This window comes from Dipodomys ordii, unplaced genomic scaffold (genome assembly GCF_000151885.1).
Source record: "Dipodomys ordii isolate 6190 unplaced genomic scaffold, Dord_2.0 Scaffold1, whole genome shotgun sequence".
Lineage (NCBI taxonomy): Eukaryota > Metazoa > Chordata > Mammalia > Rodentia > Heteromyidae > Dipodomys > Dipodomys ordii.
The window spans coordinates 52,747,963-52,770,306 of NW_012267217.1; the positions used below are offsets into that span (position 1 = coordinate 52,747,963).

General features: G+C 48.1%; 1 protein-coding gene across 1 annotated transcript in view; it reads right to left on the minus strand.

Annotated features, from left to right (window-relative positions):
• Positions 1-22,013, minus strand: part of Ccdc108 (coiled-coil domain containing 108) — a 31,598-nt gene extending 9,585 nt beyond the window's left edge. The window contains exons 1-20 of the mRNA XM_013018658.1: positions 21,849-22,013; positions 20,339-20,523; positions 16,017-16,119; positions 15,241-15,407; positions 14,885-15,084; positions 14,481-14,626; positions 13,765-13,987; positions 13,192-13,457; positions 11,829-12,019; positions 11,239-11,623; positions 9,507-9,644; positions 7,536-7,781; positions 6,576-6,800; positions 5,041-5,199; positions 4,689-4,839; positions 4,259-4,390; positions 2,744-2,775; positions 1,760-2,013; positions 1,436-1,502; positions 1,145-1,255 (exon numbers count right to left, since the gene is read on the minus strand). Of these exons, the coding sequence (XP_012874112.1) occupies positions 1,145-1,255; positions 1,436-1,502; positions 1,760-2,013; positions 2,744-2,775; positions 4,259-4,390; positions 4,689-4,839; positions 5,041-5,199; positions 6,576-6,800; positions 7,536-7,781; positions 9,507-9,644; positions 11,239-11,623; positions 11,829-12,019; positions 13,192-13,457; positions 13,765-13,987; positions 14,481-14,626; positions 14,885-15,084; positions 15,241-15,407; positions 16,017-16,119; positions 20,339-20,523; positions 21,849-22,013 (3,546 nt within the window). The remainder of the gene's footprint in view (positions 1-1,144; positions 1,256-1,435; positions 1,503-1,759; positions 2,014-2,743; positions 2,776-4,258; positions 4,391-4,688; positions 4,840-5,040; positions 5,200-6,575; positions 6,801-7,535; positions 7,782-9,506; positions 9,645-11,238; positions 11,624-11,828; positions 12,020-13,191; positions 13,458-13,764; positions 13,988-14,480; positions 14,627-14,884; positions 15,085-15,240; positions 15,408-16,016; positions 16,120-20,338; positions 20,524-21,848) is intronic.
• Between the last annotated feature and the right edge of the window lie 331 nt (positions 22,014-22,344).

Below are 22,344 nucleotides of genomic sequence, written 5' to 3' on the forward strand. Positions count from 1 at the left end.
TGTGTGTGTGTGTGTGTGTGTGTGTAGGCGCGCACGCACGCTGGAGCTCTGCCCCTTAGCTTTTTCACTCAAGACTGATATTCTACCACTTGAGTCACAGCTTCAATTCTGGCTTTTTTGTGGTTAACTGAAGATAGAGTCTTGGCAGACTTTCCTGCCCGAGTTAGCTTCAAAATTATTTCTAGACCTCCACCTCCTGAGCAGCTAGAATTATAGGCCTGAGCCATCAGAGCTCAGCCCAATGTATATTTTCAAAGCAAAGGTGCTTGATTCTTGCCAACTGATAAAGTCCATAATTCCAAAAGGATTCACAATCCTGTATCTTATAATCCAGAAAGACATTCTTCTTAAAGCAGTGATTTCCAAACAGTAGCTGAGGTCTATTAGGGAGTAAGTCTAAATCAACATAATAGACCAAATCCAGAATTTAAAGAATGGAAAAGATGGAAGGTAGGATTGAAAGGGGTAATAATAGAGGAAAGCAATAGACAGGGTGATCAACATGCATCGTACTTAACTTGATTTATGGAATTGTAAACTCCTTGTAAAACTACTTGACAAGAAAACTTTTAAAAAAGAATGAAAGAAGTGGGGCGCCAGTGGCACATGTCTGTAATCCTAGCTACTCAGGAGTCTGAGATCAGAGGATCATGGTTCAAAAGCCAGCTAAGGCAAGAAAGCCCATGAGACTGTTATCTCCAATTAACCACCAGAAAACTGGAAGTGGTGCTGTGGCTCAAAGATTGACAAAAAAAAAAAAAAAAGAATAAAAGAAAAAGTCATGTATGTTGCACACAGTAGCCAAAGATTTATGATATTTTGGTTCCAATTGTATGTATGGTAAATACTGGACTATAAGCATATGTAATATATAATATGTTAGCAAGGTTCATGGTCAAACAAGTTTCAGAAATCTTGTGCTAAAGGGAAAATAACCTTATTTTTACATAGAAACTGAGTTTGGCCAAAGGACTTAGTACTTAGGAGGCCTCTGACCTTGGGTCTCCCCAGTTGTCCAATCTGTCTTAGGGCACTCTACAGGGCAGTGTCTTTGTCAACTGCCAACAGCAGATATGCAGATATGCAGATATGCAGAGATCAATACTTGGAGTTCTTGGTGATCCTGACAATCTAAATCACTGACCTGCCGTGGGGGCAGCGTGTCACCGATGCGGACAGGGGTGAAACTGTGGTTGGTGGAAGCGAAGTGCACATACTTCTGGTCTAGCTCCACAGTCACACCTATGAAATTCAGCTGGAAATAAAAAGCCCATGAGTAGCATCGCTCCCTGGGAGAAACTGGCTGGCACACCCAGCAGAGATATCCAAACCCCAGATCCCCTGGGGGCGTGGCTCCCTGCTCCTCTCTTGGTTGTCTAGGAAGCCTCTCTTACAACCTGGGATTCAGGGCAGGATCAGGGTTCTGGGGCCTCACCAGTATCTCTCGGCCCTGAGACACCTTGAACAGTACGGGGAGGCGATCCGTGCCTATGAACAGGTGGCTAGAAGGGAGGAGATGAGTTCAGAGTGAGTCGTGGGCCTGGTCCCAGTGAGAGAACAAATGGCACGGCATACCTGTGGCCGTTGGCCTACCAACCCCTGGGAGAGACTCACAGCTGAGTTGGGGTAAGATATAAGACCTCCCCTGTAAAGGATGGCCTCCCATTCAAGGTACCACCAGGAACCAGTACCACCAGGAAAAGTGTGGACGAGAGAGTCTACTGGATAGAAAGTACACGATGACAGGGTATATGATCACCTGTATTTGAATTCCACCATCTGCTCCTCTCCAGGACACAGACAACCAGACTTGGGGTTAACAGAGAAGAGGCAATTGTCTTCCACGCGCATTTGATGGAGCTCAGTGCTGCTGAGCTCTACTTGCTCTGCCCACAGCTCCACGTCAAGCCGCTGGTCACTTGGAAAGAGAAAGGCCCTGGAAAGAGGAATGGGAAGCAAGGAGAGTGAGACCGTGCAAAGGATGGGGCAGTCAGCACAGAAAGGGGTCCTGCTCTGGAGGAACAGAGACAGAAATCCCACCATCCCTATTGCGCTAATCTCCCATTGGCCGGCTGGCCATATACAGCTAAACAAAGGCAATTGCATGCATTGCTATTTTGTAATGCTCTTAAAGCCTGGGAACAGAAGTAGAGCCATGGTAACTAAAGGAAAATGAAGATTGGGGCTCCCTTTGTGGATGGCAGGGGCCACCAGGGGCCACTTGTATATGTGGATCACTTAGAGGTAGCCAGTTAGAAAGGGGCCATTTGAGCCTCCCAGGAAAGCTGGCAGCATCACCGAGGTGCCCCTGGAAGGCAGGGTACCAAGGTAAGCTTGGGCACTGAGTAGAGGACAGTGCTTGTGCTCGGGAGAGATGGCACTTCTTTTGTCTGCTGGTACTAGGGGTTGAATTCGGTCTCATGCTCTCATTTTTCACCTCCACTTCTAGATTTTTGCTGGTTAATTGGAGATAATAGGGTTCTCATGGACTTTTCTGTTTGGGCTAGTTTTGAACTACAGTCCTCAGATCGCAGCTTCCTGATTAGCTAAGATTATCTAGGCCTAAGCCACCAGTGCCGAGCTGTGCTGGCAGTCTTGAAACAAGCATGAAGTACACAGTGTAGAGTTAGTGATCCCAGAGCCTTGCAAGGTAGGGAAGTAGACACTGTGCCCCAACCAGCTGACAAAACCAGTATACAAAGGGATTCCAGCATCACAAATTGATAGAATTCCTCCATCTCACAGAGATGGCATGGAACTGACCTTGGCAGCAAACTGGGACAAAGAAGTGAATAGGGGGCATCCAGAAAAAGGAAAACAGCCAATATGTATCCCCAAACCCCTGCCAAGAATCAGGCACATACAAACCAAAACACAAAATTTTCACAGCAGTGATGTGAAAAAGATATATCCAATACTGCTAATTTTAGAAAGAATGGACAACCTCAGAGAGGGGTCGGGGGAGAAAATGGCTACTACCTTTTGGAAAAAATTTTGACAGCTTCTATTAGAATAAGAAATACACATGTCCTTTGACCCAGAAATCCAATTTTTGGGAATTAAACTGTAGAAATAAAAAAAATTCATACATGCATGAGGCATATGTGCATAGGACTTGAACTTAGGGCCTGGGCACTGTCCCTGAGCTCAAGGCTAGCACTTTACCACTTTAGCATTTCTGGCCTTTTCTGTTTATGTGGTACTGAGGAATCAAACCCAGGGCTTTAAACTCATGCTAGACAAGCATTCCACCACTAAGAAACATCCCCAGCCCTCCTTTTCTTTTTCTTTTTTTTGTGGGGGGAGGGCAGTGCCAGTCTTGGGAGTTTGAACTCAGGGGCTGAGCTCTGTCCTTGACCTTTTTACTCAAGGATAGTACACTACCACTTAAGCCACAGCTCCTCCTCTTTCTTTCTTTCTTTCTTTCTTTCTTTCTTTCTTTCTTTCTTTCTTTCTTTCTTTCTTTCTTTCTTTCTTTCTCCCTCCCTCCCTCCTTTCTTCCTTTCTTTCTTTTTTGTTTTGTTTTTTTTGGGTCCGGTCGTGGAGCCTGAAATCTGGGCCTGGGCACTGTACCTCCACTCTTCAGCTCAAGGCTAGCGCTCTACCACTTGAGCCACAGCGCCACTTCCAGCTTTTTTCTTTTTGCTTATGTGGTGCTGAGGAATCGAACCCAGGGCCTCATGCATGCAAGGCAAGCGCTCTATCACTGAGCCACCATCCTAACCCCTCTTTCTTTCTTTCTTTCTTTCTTTCCTTTCTTTCTTTCCTTTCTTTCCTTCCTTCCTTTCTTTCTTTCTCTCTATCTTTCTCCATCATGGGGCTTGAACTCTGGGCCTGGGCGCTGTCCCTCAGCTCTTCAGCTCAAGGCGAGCGCTCTACCACTTGAGCTACAGCGCCACTTCTGGTTTTCTGGTGGTTTATTGGAGATAGGAGTCTCACAGACTTTCCTGCCTGGGCTGGCTTTGAACCATGATCCTCAGATCTCAGCCTCCTGAGTAGCTAGGATTACAGGCGTGAGCCACCAGCGCCCGGCTTTCCTAACTCTTCAGAGTGAGACTTCCACAGCTCAGATACACACACATATGGACACCCACCTAGACAGACTTGGCATCCACAATCAGACACCATCCAGCTGGTCCCCACGCACTCTGCCAAATGTCCTGGACCTCAGCATACCTCCACCCAGTCTCATATGCCTCCTTGCTTCCCTTTTGTTGCCCCACTCCCACCTTGACTCTCTGCACTGGGTTTCAGGTACCTTTGCAGGACACGAGAGAGTAGCTGATGGTCCAGGAGTACTGGAACCTGTGCTTAGGGCAGGCCGTCAAGCTGATGGTGTCCTGGGAACGGGGTGGCATGCTCCCCTCTGAGTGGTCCAGCTGCAGAGCTGCTTGGGAATGATGGGTGGGGGGAGTTCAGAATCAGTTGGCAGCTTGGCCTCTCCTTTCCTTCTCAGATACCCTCCCCTGGGCCAGCAAAGCTCTGGCTGAGAGTATGCCCAAAGTCAGGGGATGAGAGCAGGTAGGACTACACTTCACTGTGTTACAAGTACCCACCTCACTGCTATAAACTGGAAGCAGTGGGTTTTCAGTTCTGCTTTGCTTAACCCAGACCACAGTGTTATTGATCTGTTGTAAGAAGGCACCCCGTCACCCCCAATACAATTCCCTGGCCCCCTGTTCAAGTACCTGGGGAGTCATGTTCTACGCCCTCAGGACTGGTCTGCTCCAGGGTCAGGCGGTAGTAGATGGTGCAGTTGCCTTCGTTCAGGAGAGCCAGGTCCCTAGACTGCCTGCTGTTCACCAGCACGTTTCCAAAGTCCAGCTCTTTCGTCTTTGCCTAACACCAGAGTCAGCCAGCCACCATGGTTCCCCCAGATCCCACCCCTGCTCCCCACCTCCTTCCTCAGAGCACACCCAAGGAAGGGTAGGTCCTGGGGTGTGGGTGGAGCCTCTGCCCTCTTGAAGCAGGGAACCTGGGGCCCTTCCTCATAGCTGGTCCCTGTCCCCTTCCTCCCACCCCACTGAGGTCCACACTCACACTGAGGCTGGCAGTGGTGCCCATGCCCACCAGTCGGACCATGTAGTATGTGGTGGACTGAAGCTTGGTGTTTAGATGCTGGCCCGCTTCCCAGACCCACATTCCCACTCGGTACAGGTACTTGGTCTGCTCCAAAGGACTGAAGATCCACGACAGTGTCTGTGGTGATAGAAACGGTCCCTGCATGGGGGCTTCCTGAACCCCCTCCCTGGGCTCCTAGCCAGCAGAGGTCCCATTGCAAGTTGTTAAAATTTTGGTAATGCTTTCTGAGTATCTACCTTATGTGGAGCATTTTACCTGCATGATGTCACCTCTTGAAGCCCCTTAATCACTGGTATAATAAAGATTATATATATATATATATATATATATATATATGTTGGTGCTGATCCTGGAGCTTGAATTCAAGGCCTTGGCACTGTCCCTGAGCTTCTTTTGCTCAAGATTAGTATTCTACTAGAGCCACAGTTCCAATTTGGGCTTTTTTGGTAGGTTATTGGAGATGAGTCCCATGGGCTTTCCAGCCCAGCTGATTCTGAACCATGATCCTCAGATTTGTTTCCTGAGTAGCTAGGATTACAGGCATGAGCAATTCATGCCCGGCCCTGGTATTATTTTTAACACTCATTTTGTTATAAGGAGTTGGAGCCTCTGAGAAGTGGAGTAACTAGCCCAGGGTTGACCCTAGTTAGGACAGGTGCTGGGGCAGGATGTTTGAGCCAACTCATGAGTCTGCATGACTTCTCATGTCCACTTTTACTGTCTCTGGGCTCTTATGGGCACCCAGTATTGGTGGTTCTTGCTCAAGTCTGTCCCCTAGGCTGGGGACAAGGCCTGCTGTTTTGGGTTACAACTCATACCTCCCTTTTAATTGCAGCTGAGACCCCTGGGAGTCCCCTTCCTCGTTGCTTTCTGAGAGCTATTCATTTGCCCCAAACCCTGCCACTCCACACTACCCTCCTAGCCCTCACAGCTTTAGGAGCCATGGATAAAAGGGGGTAGGAATGCCCTGGGTACTGACATTAGAAATGTTTGACAATGGCTCATACCTATAATCCTAGCAACTCAGGAGGCTGACATCTGAGGATCGTGGTTCAAAGCCAGGCAGGGCAGGAAAGTCTGTGAGACTCTTATCTCCACTAAAACTACCAAAAAGCTAGAAGTGGAGCTGTGGCTCAGGTGACAGAGAGCCCTAGCCCTGAGCGAAAAGAAGGTCAGGGACAGTGCCCAGGCCCTGAGTCAAGCCTCAGGATGAGCTCAAAAACAAAACCAAAGCCAAAGAAATGTTTGTCAGATCCTCGCTCTGCACATCCTAAACCTTGATCTTAGAAAGTGACTCTTTCTCGAGTGTGAATTCTCTGTCTGATGGAAGTGATGAGTTGGTAATAATACCTACTCACAGGCTGGGAGACATGCTGTGGGGGAAGTGTGTGTGTGTGTGGGGGGGTGTAATACATCATAGACCACGCGTGTCACAGTGAGAGATGATAAAGGTGAAGAGTACTTTCTCTTTCACCTGGGCAACAGGCACTCACAAGGGTCTCATTGGGATGGATGGTCCCCTTGGAGGGCTGGACAGCCAGTGTCCTTTGGTGCTGCTGGGAAATCCTCCATTCAAACTCCAGAGGCATGCGTGTGGGGTTGCAGAATGTGAAAGGGCTGGTGGAAGAACAGCCCACCCAGGTGGGCTTGAAGTAGATGCTTTTGCAGGTGTCCAGCTTCAGTTGCACTGGCTCCTCTCGGCTCTGCATGCTCACCTCCTGGGCCAGAGGAAGGAGGGAAGTACCTGGCCTCACCTTGAGGTCCTGGTTCCCCAACATCTCCAAGGCAGCCCACCCCTGACACCTTGGAAGTGAAAGCAAAGGACTTCTGCTAGCCTTGGTGTAGCAGCTTCTGTTGAAGGTACATTGAAAAGAACATAGGAACAGATGGGTGCTGGTGACACATGCTTGTAATCTTAGCTTCTCAGGAGGCGAGATCTGAGGATCATGGTTCAAAGCCAGCATGGGCAGGAAGGTGCATGAGACCCTTATCTCCAATTAATCACAGAAAAAGCCAGAAGTGGACTTGTGACTCAAGTGGTGGAGTACTAGTCTTGAGCAAAAGAAGTTTAGGGACAGTGCCCAGGCCCCAGCACTAGCAAATAATAGTAGTAATAATAATTATTATAATACGAGGACAAAGAAAGTAGGTGTAGATCATTTCATGAGTTCAGATGTGGTTCACCATGTTGACCTGTCCATAGGCTGGATCTAAACCCTCTACCAGGTACCCTTTATCTTGGTTCCAGACTTCATGGAGGTACACAAGCAGAGCCCTGATTGGGGGGTTGGGGGAAGAGTCATTTTTTGAGGGAGCTTACAATGCTACTTTCTAGAAGACTGGCCCCTGGTTACTTCATGGGGGCTTTAAAAACCGATGTCAATATAATTTTGATAAAAAGTCTAGCTTATGGTCTACTCCCAAAGACTCAGCTGTCTTACCCCTGCACCTACCTTGAGATAGTGGGGGTAAAAGTTGAACTGCAGGTAGAAAATGTGTTGCTTCCAGGCAGTGCCCTTGGGGTGGGTGCTGATAATAAAGATCTGGTGGGCTCCAGGTGCTACAATGCCTGAGGAGGGTCGGAGGGTAATATCTGAGCTGCTCTTGGGGGTCAGGTTGAAGGTCAGCATTTCGGAACCTTTGTTTTCCAGAAGCAGGCTGCGGTAGGAAGACTCACCAGAAGGCACTGCAGGAAACAGCTGAGGGCAGGGGAGAGGAGGAGGGGGAAGTTACTCAGATCTCTACTCTTAGATACATACTCAGGACCATCCATATGGACTTTGGGGGCGGGGGTGGGGGGAGAGGGTGTGTGTGGAGACTGTCTCCAAGGAGATCCAAGATGACAGCCCACAGTCCAGCCAAGCCCTAGGGTCAGGGAATTGAGGGAAACCAAGCCTGGCACCAAGAAATGCCTCTGTTCCCCAGAGACCTCCAGACACAAAGACTGGATGGCCACAAGTCTTGGAGAAACTCACATCTCCAAGTCCTGCCCTTAAAATGACAAGTTACTCCTTGGAGACCCAGTTTCAGAGATCCTGGAGAAGCTTAGGGATGCAGTGGTCCTCCCCTTTTCTTTCCTGGGCTTGGGATTGAAACAGAGCCCGGCCATGTGCTGGGCAAATGCTTTACCACTTCAATCTCACCTTTAGTCATTTCTTCTTTTTGTTTTTGAAATAGGGTCTTAGCTAACTTGGCTCGAGCAGGCCTCAAACTCTCAATCCTCCTGCCTCTCTTACCTGAGTAGCTAGGATTATAGGTGGTGGACCAACACACTGGGCTTCAGCTCCTTCTAGATAATTCTTACACAGGTGGTTGAGGGGAGCTAGCTCCTACAAGTCTAGATCCCAAATTCTCCTTGGACTATAACCAGTACCAGGTTAAGAACTGACCAAGGTTACAACACAAGATCTATGATCTCAGACCCAAGTTCCCACCCAATTAGGGCAATGTGTGTGTGTGTGTGTGTGTGTGTGTGTGTGTGTCTGTGTGTGTGTCTGTGTCTGTGTCTGTGTGTGTCTGTACAAGCATATGCATGCCTCAGAGAAACAGGGACCAAAATCAGCTAGACTGCACTAAAGGCCACAGACCATTGGGAAGAGCTGCCAAGAGCAGGGGCTCAGGGAGTCAGTGAGGAGAGACCCCTGAGCCAGATATCAGGATGATTCACATTTGGACTGGAGGGCAGCAGGTAGCTGGTGGGGGAAGCAGGATCATCTCAAATTAGGACCCTTCCAGTAAACCAGACTACCATGGCTCATGATGATGCCAGAAGCCACAGGTATCAGAGGCCACAGAAGAACTGGCAGCTGGCAGCTGGCCTTCTTACACTGCGCTTTTTAGCCCTATGTCAATCTGCTTCTGAGGTTGAACAGGCTCCTCTAGGACCTGGGGAGTGGGCTGGGAATTCGGGCCCCTAAGAGTGCTTTGCAAGGACAAGGCTCATGGGTTGGGCTGTCATAATCCCTAGGGCCTAACCTGGGATTTGGGGCCTGGCAGGTGGGTGCTCAATGATCAGGACAGAGACAGATGAGAGAGCAGGAGTGTTTTAAACCCAAAGGTGAGAGGACCAAGTGAGTACTTCAGAGAAGGCAGGGCAGGGCTGCTGTCCAATTCCCAGAAGGTTCCAGCTCAGTGTCATGGCTCAGATCCACCCAGGGAAGCTATGGAGATGTATCCAGAGGCCATCAGAAAGAGGGGGGGAGGGAGAAAGAGAGAGGGAGGAAGAGAGAGAGAAGGAGAGAGAGGGAGGAGAGAGAAAGGGAGAGAGAGATGAGGGAGAGAGAGGGAGGGAGAAAGAGAAGGAAGGAGAGGGGAAGAGGGAGAGGGAGATGGGGAGAGGGCGATGGGGAGGGGGAGAACACAAGAGGGATCTGCAGCCCAGAGCTCCTCTGCCCCCTTCCCCCGGCTGTCAGAACTATACTCACCTTGGGTGTATCCAGAGAATACTGAGGTATGCGGTGTTCCGAGACAGCGCTATAGCTGTGGCCTCGAACCTGCACTGTCAGACACCAGGGTGGGGACACAGTGCAGTCCTCTTCTATATTACTGTAGCTCCACAGGGCCTGTGGGGAGCCAGCCCAGAGGGAAGCTCAGAGCCTGGCATCCAGCCCTGGAAGGCAGCCGCCGTGTCCCCTCCCCGCCCCTCTGCTGCAGGCATCCGACATTGAGCATAGAAAGCAGAAGCCCAGGAAAGACCACAGAGAACAACAGCTATACACAGCCCCTCCTGCATGAGCAGGCCCTGTGCTGAGGGCACCCTCTCTGTAGTCCTTATGGCTGCCCAGAGGAGGGTTGGGTGGGATGTGAAGGCAGCATTCATTCTGTAGGAACGCGCTGAGAAGCGCTCGCCAATGGAAACACAACGCGAGCCACAAACGCTGGCCACAAATGCAATTTTAAATGTTCCAGTGGCCACATGAAAAAGTAAAACATGTGAAGTTAATTTCAATAATATTTTTTATTTAACCCAACAGATTCAAAATTTTAGGGCTTAAGATACATAATCATCATTAAAATTATTAGTAAGATATTTTACACTCTCTTCACAATAAGTCTTTGAAACCTGGATATATTTTATACTTAGAGCACATCTCTACACAAACCAGTCACATTTCTTGCTTTTTTTGTGCCAGGGTGGGGGCTCGAACTGAATGCCTCACACCCTCATATGGCTTTTTTGTTCAAGGTTGGTGCTCTACCACTTGAGTCACAACTCTACTTCTAGCTTTTTTTGCTGGTTATCTGGAGATGACAATCTCTTGGATTTGTCTACCTGGCCTGGTTTCGAACCGGGATCCTCAGAACTCAGCCTCCTCAGGAGTTAGGCATGAGCCACTAATAGGCTTTGGACCTGCTGTAGTTCAAATGCCCTGTAGCCAGGTGTGGCTCGTGTTTGATTTATGGGTCAGCATCAGGCTAGAGCTGCAACCCCAAAATCTGTGTTCAGTCTTGGCCATCTGGGAGACCGGGGCCTTATTCCTATAAACTTCTATACCACCTTACTGTCAACACAAGAGAGCAGGGGCCATTAAATACTCTGCTTTGTGATGTGTCCTTCCAAATTTGGGTAAGGTTCCAAGATTGTAGATGAAAAGGCTATGGCCAGAGACGTTACCAAACGTGCCCAAGGTTCCATAGTTGCTAAGCAACTTGACCTTGACTGCTACCTCGCTTTTCTAGCCTAGCATTGGGCCACTAGGAAAAGCCAGTATGTGGGCAGAGCTGAGAAGGAAAAGAAAGCGGGGCTGCTGAAGGCACACAAGGACTAAAAGGCTGGCCAGCTCAGCAGAGCTGGGAACAGTCTGTGTGCTGTGAGCTGAGATCCTGGACCGAGGGAAGTTGAGCTAGAAGCCTCTCCCTTGATATACTTCAGTGCCCCACATTCCAGGCTGCCTCCTGGCCTGGTTCCTGCCTGCACAGCTCCCTTAGAGGGACCACTTCTATTTCAAGAACTGGAAGCCAGAACAACCCCTCCCTCACCAGCCAGGACCCTGAGGGAAATAATCCTTCAGGCTTTATCTCAGTTGAGTTGAGGCGGTAAAGCAGGGCCATGAGTCTGGGAGGGTCTAATCCCAGGGGACACCCTGCTTTCCCCTGCCTTGAGAACTCCCTTCCCCCCACTCATCTAATCTGCACACACATACCCACCACACCCACCTTGTAGACGGCAAAGGCTTCGAGCTCCACAGCATAGAGGCTGTTGGGGCTGGGTGGCTGGAAGTGCAGGCGCAGGGCCATAGACTTGAGTGGGGGTACATCAAAGGTCTCCGGAGTCACCCAGAAGGGGCAATCAGACCTGTGTGTCCAGACTACTGTGATCTTGCCTTTGGTGTGGTTTGAAAGGCACAGGGGGATAGGGTTGGGGGTCTCAGGCCCAGGGCAGGAACCAAAGTCCACCTCAGCAGGCTCTACACGGACGACAGGGGGAAAGATGGTCATGTCACTGGTGCCATCAAATAAGAATTCTGTTGTGGGCGGGATGCGGGGCAACTGCAGGGCTGGTGTGTTCACGTCCTGCACAGGGAAAGACAGGGACAGAGCCCTACTGCCGTTTCTCCTCCTGCCGCTCTCCTTCTGCCCTCTCATTTCCAGGAAAGTCTGCAAGAGTTCCAAGCAAGTTATCTCCAGCTACAGGGGTGGCCACAAAGCGCTGAGGACACAATCACCCAAGGATTAGAGAGGATAGCATGTTCCAGAGGAACTTGGAGTGTCTGAGGCCCAAGGGGATCCACAGTACCTCACGGGACACCATGAGGGCCCCATTTGGATCCTGTTCTAGCTTCTTCTCCCTTAGCATGGCAGTGAGGATGTCAGGAGGGTAGGACACCAGGCCTCGAGTCTGGTGGATACGGTACCAGGTGAGATGCCGAGGCTTCAGGATGACTGGCTTGATGCGGTCTGAATGGCAGGTCCCAATCAGGTCCAGGAACAGTGGATCCTATGACATTTTCCATGTGTGACAGGGCGCAGAAAGGATGGTGGAACAAGAAAGGGCTAAGGACTGAACTGCAGAAGCTGCAGGTGGAAGGAACATTCTGATAGCTGCTGGTTGGCTCAAGAACCAGCAAGAGTCCAGGGTAAGGCAGGAGTAGAGCACTCAAGCCCTCCAAATGGGATGCTCAGACAGACAGATGTCTGTCTGTCCCTACACAATCTATGGGTTCCTAAGGTATTTTACTGCTTATCCTGCTGCCAGCCAGGAGTCTATGTGACAAGCATTTCTGGCTTTTTGGGGGGGAGGGGAGGCGGGCAGGGAGCAGAACCTGGCTGTGTTCTGTTAATCTATTCCAAAGCTCATATTGTACCTGCATGAGAATTGTTTTTTTTCAGTGTGGGGCTTGAACTCAGGGGCCTGGGCGCTGTCCCTAGAGATCTTTTGCTCAAGGCTAGTGCTCTACCATTTTTGAGCCACAGTGCCATTTCTCGTTTTCTGGTGATTAATTAGAGATAAGAGTCTCACAGACTTTCCTGCCTGGGCTTTCTTTGAATGGCAATCCTTAGATCTCCTAAGTAGCTAGTATTACAGGCATAAGCCACCAGCGCCTGGCTACTCGAGAATTTTGTTTATTTGTCAGCTGTGGGGCTTGAACGCAGGGTTTGGATGCTGTCCTTGAACCTTTTTGTGCTCAAGGCTAGCGCTCTACCACTGGAGCCACAGCGCCACTTCCAGTATTTGAGTGGCGGCTACACTTTGGTCACACTTGCCATTATGCACAGACACCCATAGGTCCACACACCACGTGCCCAAGGATCTGGGTTTGGGGCCTAAATTCAGATCCCTCTGTTCTGCATGCATGGTATGGAGTGACATCCAAACCTCCTCATCCCAGTCCAATGGCAATAGCAGTAGCAAAGCAATCGGAAATAGCAAAGCCGCTGACCTGGCAGTAGTCAGGAAAAGCTTAACACGTTCACCTAGCTCAGAGTGAACCCTCATATGTGTCTCCCATAGCCTGGGCTGGGGTCCTGAAGGAGGAGCTGACCCAGGTAGACAGGCTTAGAAGTTCCAGAATACAGGAGAGTGCCCACTAAGTTGTGTCTTCATCACTGGTCTCAGATTGCCCTTCCTCTCCCCTATAAGACAGAGGCCCCTCCTCACCCACTACTCACCTGGTGGTGGATAAGACAGGCCACCCGGCGAAAGTAGATGTTGGGGTGAGTGGGCTGGAAGGCACAGCGCAGGGTCACGCGGGCCTTGCCCATCAGGGTCCCAAAGGTAGGGTTGATACTGAACACACTCTCCTGGCAGTCAATGATAAATTGAAAGTGGGCCAAGCAACGTGACTGGTTCTCAATCCACAGGGTCTGCTCTGAGCGTTCTCCAAGTATGACCCAGCTGAAATTGACACAGTAGTGCTGAAAGGACACAGCAGGACCTGGGCATAGGAGACGGGTCTCTGTGAGTAAGTGGGTCCTAAGGCCACTTAATTGGTTATCAGCTTTCTAGAGGATATCTCAGAAAGGGTCTCCCTGCTAGGAGGTGGTGCCAGCTATAGACACAACCAGACTGGATAGGCCCAAAGCCCCTTCAAGCTAGTCATGGAAAAAGATATCCCTCGGTATCCACAATGCTTCCTCCTTGGGCCACCAGGGGGCAGCAGACACCCAGGCTGAGAAGCCAAGAGGCAATGCCTCTTAGGAGGGAGCAGACCAGGGAGTGCAGCCTCCTGGGATTGTCAGTACCTTTACATAAACCAATGACTTGGAGCAGAGTTTGGGAAGCACATCCAGCAGGTAGGATGGAGAAATATTCCACAGTTTTACTGTCCACGGTCTTGGGATGGAAGAACAGAGACACACATTTCTTTTCTCGTGGGGGTACAATGCCATAACTCTTGGAGCACGAGAACGCCTGGTCTTTGGACAGAACATCTGGGACCATTTCAATCCGGAAGGGAGCATTTACCTGTGGGGAAAGGTTACAGGGGGCAAAGGGCCAGCACTCAGGGTCAGGCAGTCTAGGCACTGTACCAAGCATGCCAGCGAGGGGATAAGGGACAGATGGCAGTCAGGCTGGGCCCACTGGCTGCTCTGCGTGTGAGGTACAGCTGCTTCACCAGAAGAATAGGCCAGGCCAGGCCCAGAAACTGCTCAAAGGGAGCACTATTTTCTTCTCCCAAAGGTACTATCGGAGCTAGCTACGGTTGTGGGATGAGGATGCTTGGGGCTGCTTAAGGGATTTCTCCAGGGGACCTGTAGATACCTAAGCCTAGCCCCAGCTGAGAGGAACTCCTGTTGAGAGATGTTGACACATGTGCAGCAACAGTCCTTACTATGTAAAGCTTGGGATCAGAGGGATGGAGAGCACTGGAAATGGATTATAAGGGTACCCAGACCTGGGGTCCCTGAGTCCTGTCTCTCCCCGCCCCCCACTCCATTATCTCTGGCCCTGTACATACTGCAGATGGGTTATACAGTTTGATCTGTCTCTCAGCGATGCAGCCCACAGAGACAGGGCCAAAGTGCAACACTTTCTGGAGGCCCTCTATATCTTTGTCTTCTAATCGCTTGTGTCTGATGCTCACCAGCAGCTGAGCACATTTGCCTGGAACAGAGATGGGGAGTCTGGTGAGGAACCCACTGGGGTCTATGTGGCTTCAGCTGAGCAGTCCTTAGAAGGCACATATTCCAGAAAGGAAAATCTGACGCCGTCAAAGAAAAAGCCCAAGCACTGGAGGAAAGATGGACTGGTGGAGGCCAGCAGGAGCCAAGCCCATGTGGGAGATGGGAGGTAGCCTGAGGCCTTGAGACCCAGGTAGGGGCAGCAGCTGGCTCTGAGGACAGGTAGGAAGACAGGCCTCACCTACACCCCGAATCTGGATGCTGCTCTTCTGCTTGCCGTCCTTTCCATAGCGGCACGTGGCCTCAACTTCATGGATGACAGCTACGAGGGGCTGAAAGGTCACTTTCATCTTACAGGCCAAGCCTGGCTCCAGTAATCCCGTGATAGGGAAGATCTGGAATGGGCTGGGGAGCTCCCAGGTGAAGAAGGTGGGCAGGTCCCTGAGAGGGTGGGCAAGAGGCAGGTCACTGCCACTGTGCTTTTCCTTATGATTGCTACTGTCTGAGCAAGGTTGAGGCTCTGGGTGGCCTCTCTGCTTCCCACTAGGAGGTACCCATCTTCTCTCCTCCCAGGAGAGCCTCAACCTCTTCCCTTACCCCACATTCTCCAGGCAGAACCAGGCTTCGATTGTGTCCCCAATGGCACACATGGGCAGGTGTAGAGATGATGGGCAAACTAGCTTGTGGCAAGGCAAGATGGCCCTCAGACACACAGGGAATATCCCCTCCTCTTTCTCAAACCACATCTGGTCCATGTATTCCTTCTGCAATGGCCGGATGAAAAGGGGAGAAGCAGTCACTGAACAGTGGTCCTCGAGAGACAACACGTGCCACCCATTGTAAGCCATCCTCTCCAACAAAACCTTTGGAGAGTGGGCTGGGCAACAGCCCACCATATCAGTGTGAGGAGAGACTCCACTTCCTGTACTCCTAGACTGTTCAGGTCTCAGAGACTACAGCCTGTTTTTCAGGGAGCAAAGAATTTTGAGGAGTTGGATATGCTGGTAAGTTTGTCATTCTAGCTACTCAGGAGGCTGAGACAGGAAGATCACTTAAGCCTAGAGGTTTGAGACCAGCCTCACAACATAGATTATGATTCAACATAGTGCATTTAAAAAAAAAGTTTTATAGAGAGTCTTGACATTTGTAGGGAACAAAAGAGGCCAAGGAATCTGAAAGCTAGCACAGTATTACAGCTTTTAACCCAGCATCCAATGGGGGCACTCATGTATAATGATAGCGAGTCCTCTTGAGGACTTCGCAAACGGAAGTGTTTGCTCTAGCTGGTGGGACATGTGTGTAGAAGGGAGCTCCTTGCTGCTTGGCCCTCAGTCCTGTTCCTGACCCTCCACTACTTGTCTGGCAGGCCTCACCCTCTCCAGAGGCCGGAAGACAATGGGGATTGTGAGGGTGATGCCTGGGCTCAGGAAGATGGGCTGAGGGATGGCCGTGAAGAAGAACTTGGTCCTGGGAGGCCTGCAGAAAAGAGAAGGGAATGAGCACTTCGAGCAGAAAAAGTTAAGGCACAGTGCCCAGACCCTGAGTTCAAGCCCCAATACTGGCACACACAAAAGGGGAAGGTAGGTAGGTCAGTTAACACAATCTGTATTACTAAGAGGGAGAGGAAACCCAAATGATAACCTCAATAAAAATATTAGATACATTTCAACATATGATGATAAGAAAACCTGTCAGCAGAACAGGAAGAGAAAAAAGGTCCCTAAGAATTATATAAACAGGGTGAATTTGATCAAAGCATATTATAGGCATGTTGTTAATAATACAATGATATCCATTGTGTAGTTAGTTTATGCTAATAAAAAAGAAAAGAAGAAAATAGAAAAATATCCTTAATCTGATAAAAATCTACAACACAAACCAGAACACAGCAACAGTAACCCACCAGGAAACATCCAGTTTGGTGGCAAAACTTTGGAATCTTCTGCTGTGAGACAAGGAGATCTTTTATACTACTCTGCTCAGCACTTTTGTATTTAGCAGTAGAGAATGGAAAGACAAAACATGATGTAAGAATTGGAAAGGAAGAAAGGGGAAAATGCCATTTTCTACATAAAATAGAAATGTGCATACGGAAAAAAAAAGAAATAGTAAATTATCAGACTTAATAAGAGGCTTTATCAAGGTTGCTAGATACAATAGTCATATGAGAATTAATAATGTTCAAAAAGCTAGGATTGGGGGTAGTACCTCAAGTGGTAGAATGCTTCCTTAGCAAGCATAAAACCCTGGGTTCAGCCCTTAGTACTGTTTAAAAAAAGCAACAAACAAGAAATGAAAACTACTTCAAGATATAGGTGTACTGCTGCATGTCTGTAATCCTAGAACTTGGAAGGCAGAAGTAGGATTTTGAGCTTGAGGCCAATCTGGACTATCTAATACAGCACTGTCTCACTTACACAATACATAATCACATATATATACACACAAATATACATGCCTCTGTGTGTGTGTGTATATATATATATATATATATATAAAATCATAAAAATACTGAATAATGAGCTGGGCATCAGTGGCTCATACCTGTAGTCTTAGCTACTTGTAAGGCTAAAATTAGAGGGATTGTGGTTCAAAGTCAGCTCAGGCATAAAAGTCCTGGAACCTCTTCTTAACTGAGAGGTGAATACAGTAGCACTTGCCTGTTTTCCTAGCTATGAAGAGAGGCCTAACATGCAAATTGTGGGTCACTAGGCAGAAAGTGAGACTCTAAAAAATAACCAGCACAGAAAAGCACTAGAGGCATGGTTCACTGGTAAGAATAGCTGCCTTATAATATACATGGCGCTGAATTCAAAACCTAAGCATGCCCAAAGAAAAGAAAATACTTAGGAATAGGCTAAAAACTGTGCATGCTGTCTACAGAAAAGAAAACAAAATCAGCAACAAAACCAAGTCAGGCACGAGTGGCTCACAACTGTAATCCTAGCTACTCAGGAGGCTGAGATCTGAGGATCACAGTTCAAAGTAAGCTAGCCTGGGCAGAAAAGTCTATGAGACTCTTATATCCAATTAACCGGTGAAAAGACAAAAGTGGAGCTGGGCTCAAGTGGTAAAGTGCCATCCTTGAGTTAAGGGAGAACCCTGGTTTTGAGTTCAAGCTCCAGTACAAGTACCAGTGCGTGCTTGCTCTCTTTCTCTCTCTCTCTCACACACATACTCACACACACACTATAACTTATTAAGAAATATTACACTGCCTTCATGGATTAAAAGACTCAGTGTTGTAATGTCAGTTCTCCCCAAAATTGATCTATAGATTTGATGAAATGCCAATACAAATCACAATTTTTTTACATTGTTTGAAGATATATATGAAAGTTCAAAGGATTAAGATTAGCTAAGGCAATCATGAAGAAGGAAGGGGTTAAGACTTACACTATAAGATATCAAGATTTACTACAAGCGTTAATAACTCAGGCTTGTATTGGCCTGATACAAGGGAACAAAACAAGAGTCCAAATATGGACCTGTATGTAGCAAGACATTTGATACATGCCAGTGGCATGGAGATCATCAGAGAGAGCATGAGCTTTTCAAGAAATGCTGTGGAGAACATTAGTTAATGGAGGAAAAATATGTCATCAGGTACCAAACCATTCACAAAAATCAATCCCATTTAGATCAAAGACAAATACAAAAGGCACAGCTATGGAGTCTCTAGAAAATACTATACGAGGGCTGGGAAGGTGGCTCAGTGGTAGAGTGCTTGCCTTGCATGCCTGAGGTCCTGAGGTCAATTCCTCAGCACCACATAAGCAAAAAGAAAAAAGCCGGAAGTAGTGCTGTAGCTCAAGTGGTAGAGCGCTAGCCTTGAGCTGAAGAGCTGAGGGACAGCGCCCAAGCCCAGAGTTCAGGCCCCACGACTGGACCCCCCCAAAAAAAATACTATAGGAAAATATCTCCAGGATCAAGAGGCGCAGAAGGACTTCTTAAGCAAAGTACAAAACACCAACCATAAAAGAAAAACTATGGGGCTGGGAAGGTGGCTCAGTGGTAGAGCACTTGCCTTGCATGCCTGAGGCCCTGGGTTCGATTCCTCAGCACCACATAAGCAAAAAGAAAAAAAGCCGGAAATGGTGCTGTGGCTCAAGTGGTAGAGCGCTAGCCTTGAGCTGAAGAGCTGAGGGACAGCGCCCAGGCCCAGAGTTCAGGCCCCACGACCGGACCCAAAAAAATAAAAGAAAAGAAAAACTATGGATAACTTTGATTCCTTTGAAATTAAAAACTTCTATTCTTCAAAAGACACAATAAAGAAAGGAAAAGTCACTTGGTGGGATAAGACAGTCATAACACTTAACAGAGTGAGTGTTAGTATCCAGGATGAGAACTCAGACAAAAAGTGAGGAAGACAAAGGCAAAGAAGAACTAATCTAATAGAAAAATGGGCACAGGGCACAGGTGGTGAGGCTCCAGCAGCAGAGCACTTGCATAGCAAATACAGGCCCTAAGTTCAAACACCAGGACTGACAAAGAAAGGAAAGAAAGAAAAAAAGGAAAGAAGAAAAAAAAGAAAAGGGAAGAAGAGAAGGAAAGGGAGGAAAGGAGGAGGAGAGGGAGGGATGAAAAAATGGGCGCAGACTCCAACATCAATTTCAAAAATTAGGAAATGCAAATGGTTAATAACCTATGGAAAGATGCTCAGCCTCACTAATCAGTAATTAGAAAAATTAGGGATCAAGGAGATGTAAATTGAAGTCACAAGTTACTATTAGGAAAATTCCAGACAATATCACTTATTGGTAAGGGTATAGAAGAACGGAAATTCTCACAGGCTTGAGGGGGAATATAAACAGATTCTATCTTTGTACTTTGGAAAACAGTTTAGCTTTATATGCAAAAAGTGAACGTGTACATATCCTAAACTTCAATTCTCCTCCATATCTAAACTCCAGAAAAACAATTGTATTTGTGCATCACAAGACTTTCACCTGACTTCTGGGAACAATCTCAGCCTGGAAACAACCCAAATGTCCCTCCATAGAAGAATGCCTGGCTATGTCATGGGCACACACTGCCCTATAACAAGAAGAGATAACTATAGATATCCATGGATATGTTTTATAGACATAACTGAGCAAAATAAATTACAAAAGTACATTCTACATTTACATTCTAGCTGGGTGCTGGTGGCTCATACCTATTATCTTAGCTACTTAGGAGGCAGAGATCTGAAGAGCTCAGTTTGAAGCCTGCTTAGGCAGCCTGGACAGATCTGAGAGACTCCTATCTGTAGTCAACCAGTAAAAAACCAGAACTGGAAGCAAGACTCAAGTGGTAGAACACCAAGAACTAGAGGCCTGACTCAAATGATAGAGCAACATCCAAACAAGAACTCAAGGCTCTGAGTTCAAACCCCTGTATCAACACAAATAAAAAGTATGCCATATTCTTCTATTTACATAAAATTCATAAGAAAGTATATTATTAAGGGACACTGACACAAGTGGTAGATCTATTTGAGAAAAGCAAGAAAGTCTTACGCAAAAGGGCTCTTTTACCATCTGTCATTATTCCACGAATGAATCCATCACATGAGGACCTTTTGGTAGACTTCCTCAAACTGCACATTGTGAGCCTTCATCTGACTTTATATGGTACTTTGAAGCTTGGTTTACAGAACCTGCTTCAGGCCTGAGGGCTCAGGGGTTGGGTTCCCTCTCCCTCATTCTCGTACCTGTACTTCATCCTCTGGATCTTCATGGAGAGATTTTTCAGGATCAGGTTCCTTGTGGTCTCCTTCCCCAGATCCCAGTCTTTCCATTTCAGCTCCTCAGCCACCTCAATGCCCCAGAAAATCCTCTTGATCACTCTTTCCAGCTTCTTTGGACTGCACTTTTGAGTGTCTATGGAGGCAGTAGGCTGTTCAGTGGGCAGGGCAAAGGAAGGCTGCATTAATAGGATGCAAAGACCCAGAAAACATGCAAAGATCTGTCCATCACCATCCCTGTCTCCAGCACGTCATGAAGAACAACACCCCTCCCTGCTGGGGAATGATACGGGGTCTCATGAACTTTTCTGCTCAGGCTAGCCTTGAACAGCAGTGCTCCTCTCTCAGCCTCCAAAGTAGCTAGGATCATAAGCATAAGCCACTGGTGCTGGTACCCAGCTTACTGTGCCATTTTTATGAACACTCAACTCATTGCCACTTTATCTTTACCAAGTATTGCTCATCTGTTGTTATATAACACAAATATTTGTTGACTGTCATGCACCAGACACTGTGTGAAGTGCTGGGACTAAGACCCACAAATCCATTCTCTTGGAACTCCCACTTTAAGTTTCAACATTCAATACAGAATGACCATATTTATGGCCAAATACTATATTTCCTTTCCTGGACGATGCATGGAGGAAAGGTAACACATGTGGGAAGATAACTTACTGTAAATATCAATTGGTGCATCAGCCACCCTGGTGCTTAGAACATGGAGTATAATCCACGATTAAGGGCAGTGAAGGAACCTAGGGGTTAGCAGCACTGAGCAGTGATCAGGAGAGGGGAAGTAGGGGGATTATTGTAGCCTTATAGCCTGTGTGGTAGGAACAGGAAGCTTGGGGGAGAGACAGCCGCTGATGTAGACTCCATCAAACACAGAGAAATAGAGACAGGCCATGGCTTCTCTCTTCCTCTCACTTTCCAGTCTCCTCTCAGCTCATCACAGAGCAGGAAGGACAAGCAAGTGAATCCAAATGGCGCAGATGGAAGGCAAGATGCCTCCCATGGACCCCAGTCCAAAGGAAGATTAATGAAATAACATCACATCGGAGGGGACAGGTGCCACTCTCATATACACCATACCAGACACAAGGTCATACCTCACAGTCACAACCCTAGACATTAACACTGCTACACACCAAGAGCTACAGAGTTACAAAAGGTCATCAACATCCACACAGTGATTAAACACATAGTCCTACGAGTCCAGGCCGACAAAGCTTCTTAAGTGAAGAGAGAAACAGTGGCCACTCAACCAGCCTCCACTTTGGTCCAGCTCCCTGGAACGCTCTTCCCATAGCATCTGTATTGCACGATCAAATCTACCACCATTCCATCTTTTTGGTACTCTGTCTAAGCAGGCTCTGATGCTGGTGTGTGCACAGAAAGCCAGGTCCCTCAGTTTCACACCTCATGCTCCAGCACTGCCCTGCCCTGTTGTGCTCCACTGCCCTGGGCAGGTCCTCACCTGCGCACTGATGCTGCTACTGCAGACACTTGGACTTATACTGCTGTCATTGATGGTGGGGCCAGCCATCGTGCTGGCACTCACAAAGGATCCACCAGAGTTGACAGTGCAGTCACCACTTTCCTTGAACTTAGTGACAGGGCTGGGGCTTGTCTGGGTAAGCATTGTGCACCTGGAACATAAACAACATTTTAATTACGCTACAAGTTCCTGGCGGATCCAGCTATGAGTCGGGAGCTGGGAGGAGGCCAGAGGGGATGGAAAAAGGAAGATCCTTGGGGAGACTCACTATGACTAATGTGGAGATGGAGCTAAGAGCCTGCTCTCTAGCTCTGGCAAGAGGTATGAGGTGGCCCCATGGTAAATGTGGCTGGACATAAAACCTAGGACTTTACCTGAGGGCCTAGTGACTCACTACTCAGGAAAGGCACTTGAAGGAGGAGTTTGGAATAAGATTTACCCAACCATGCCCTTCCTTGGCCACACCTGACCCCAT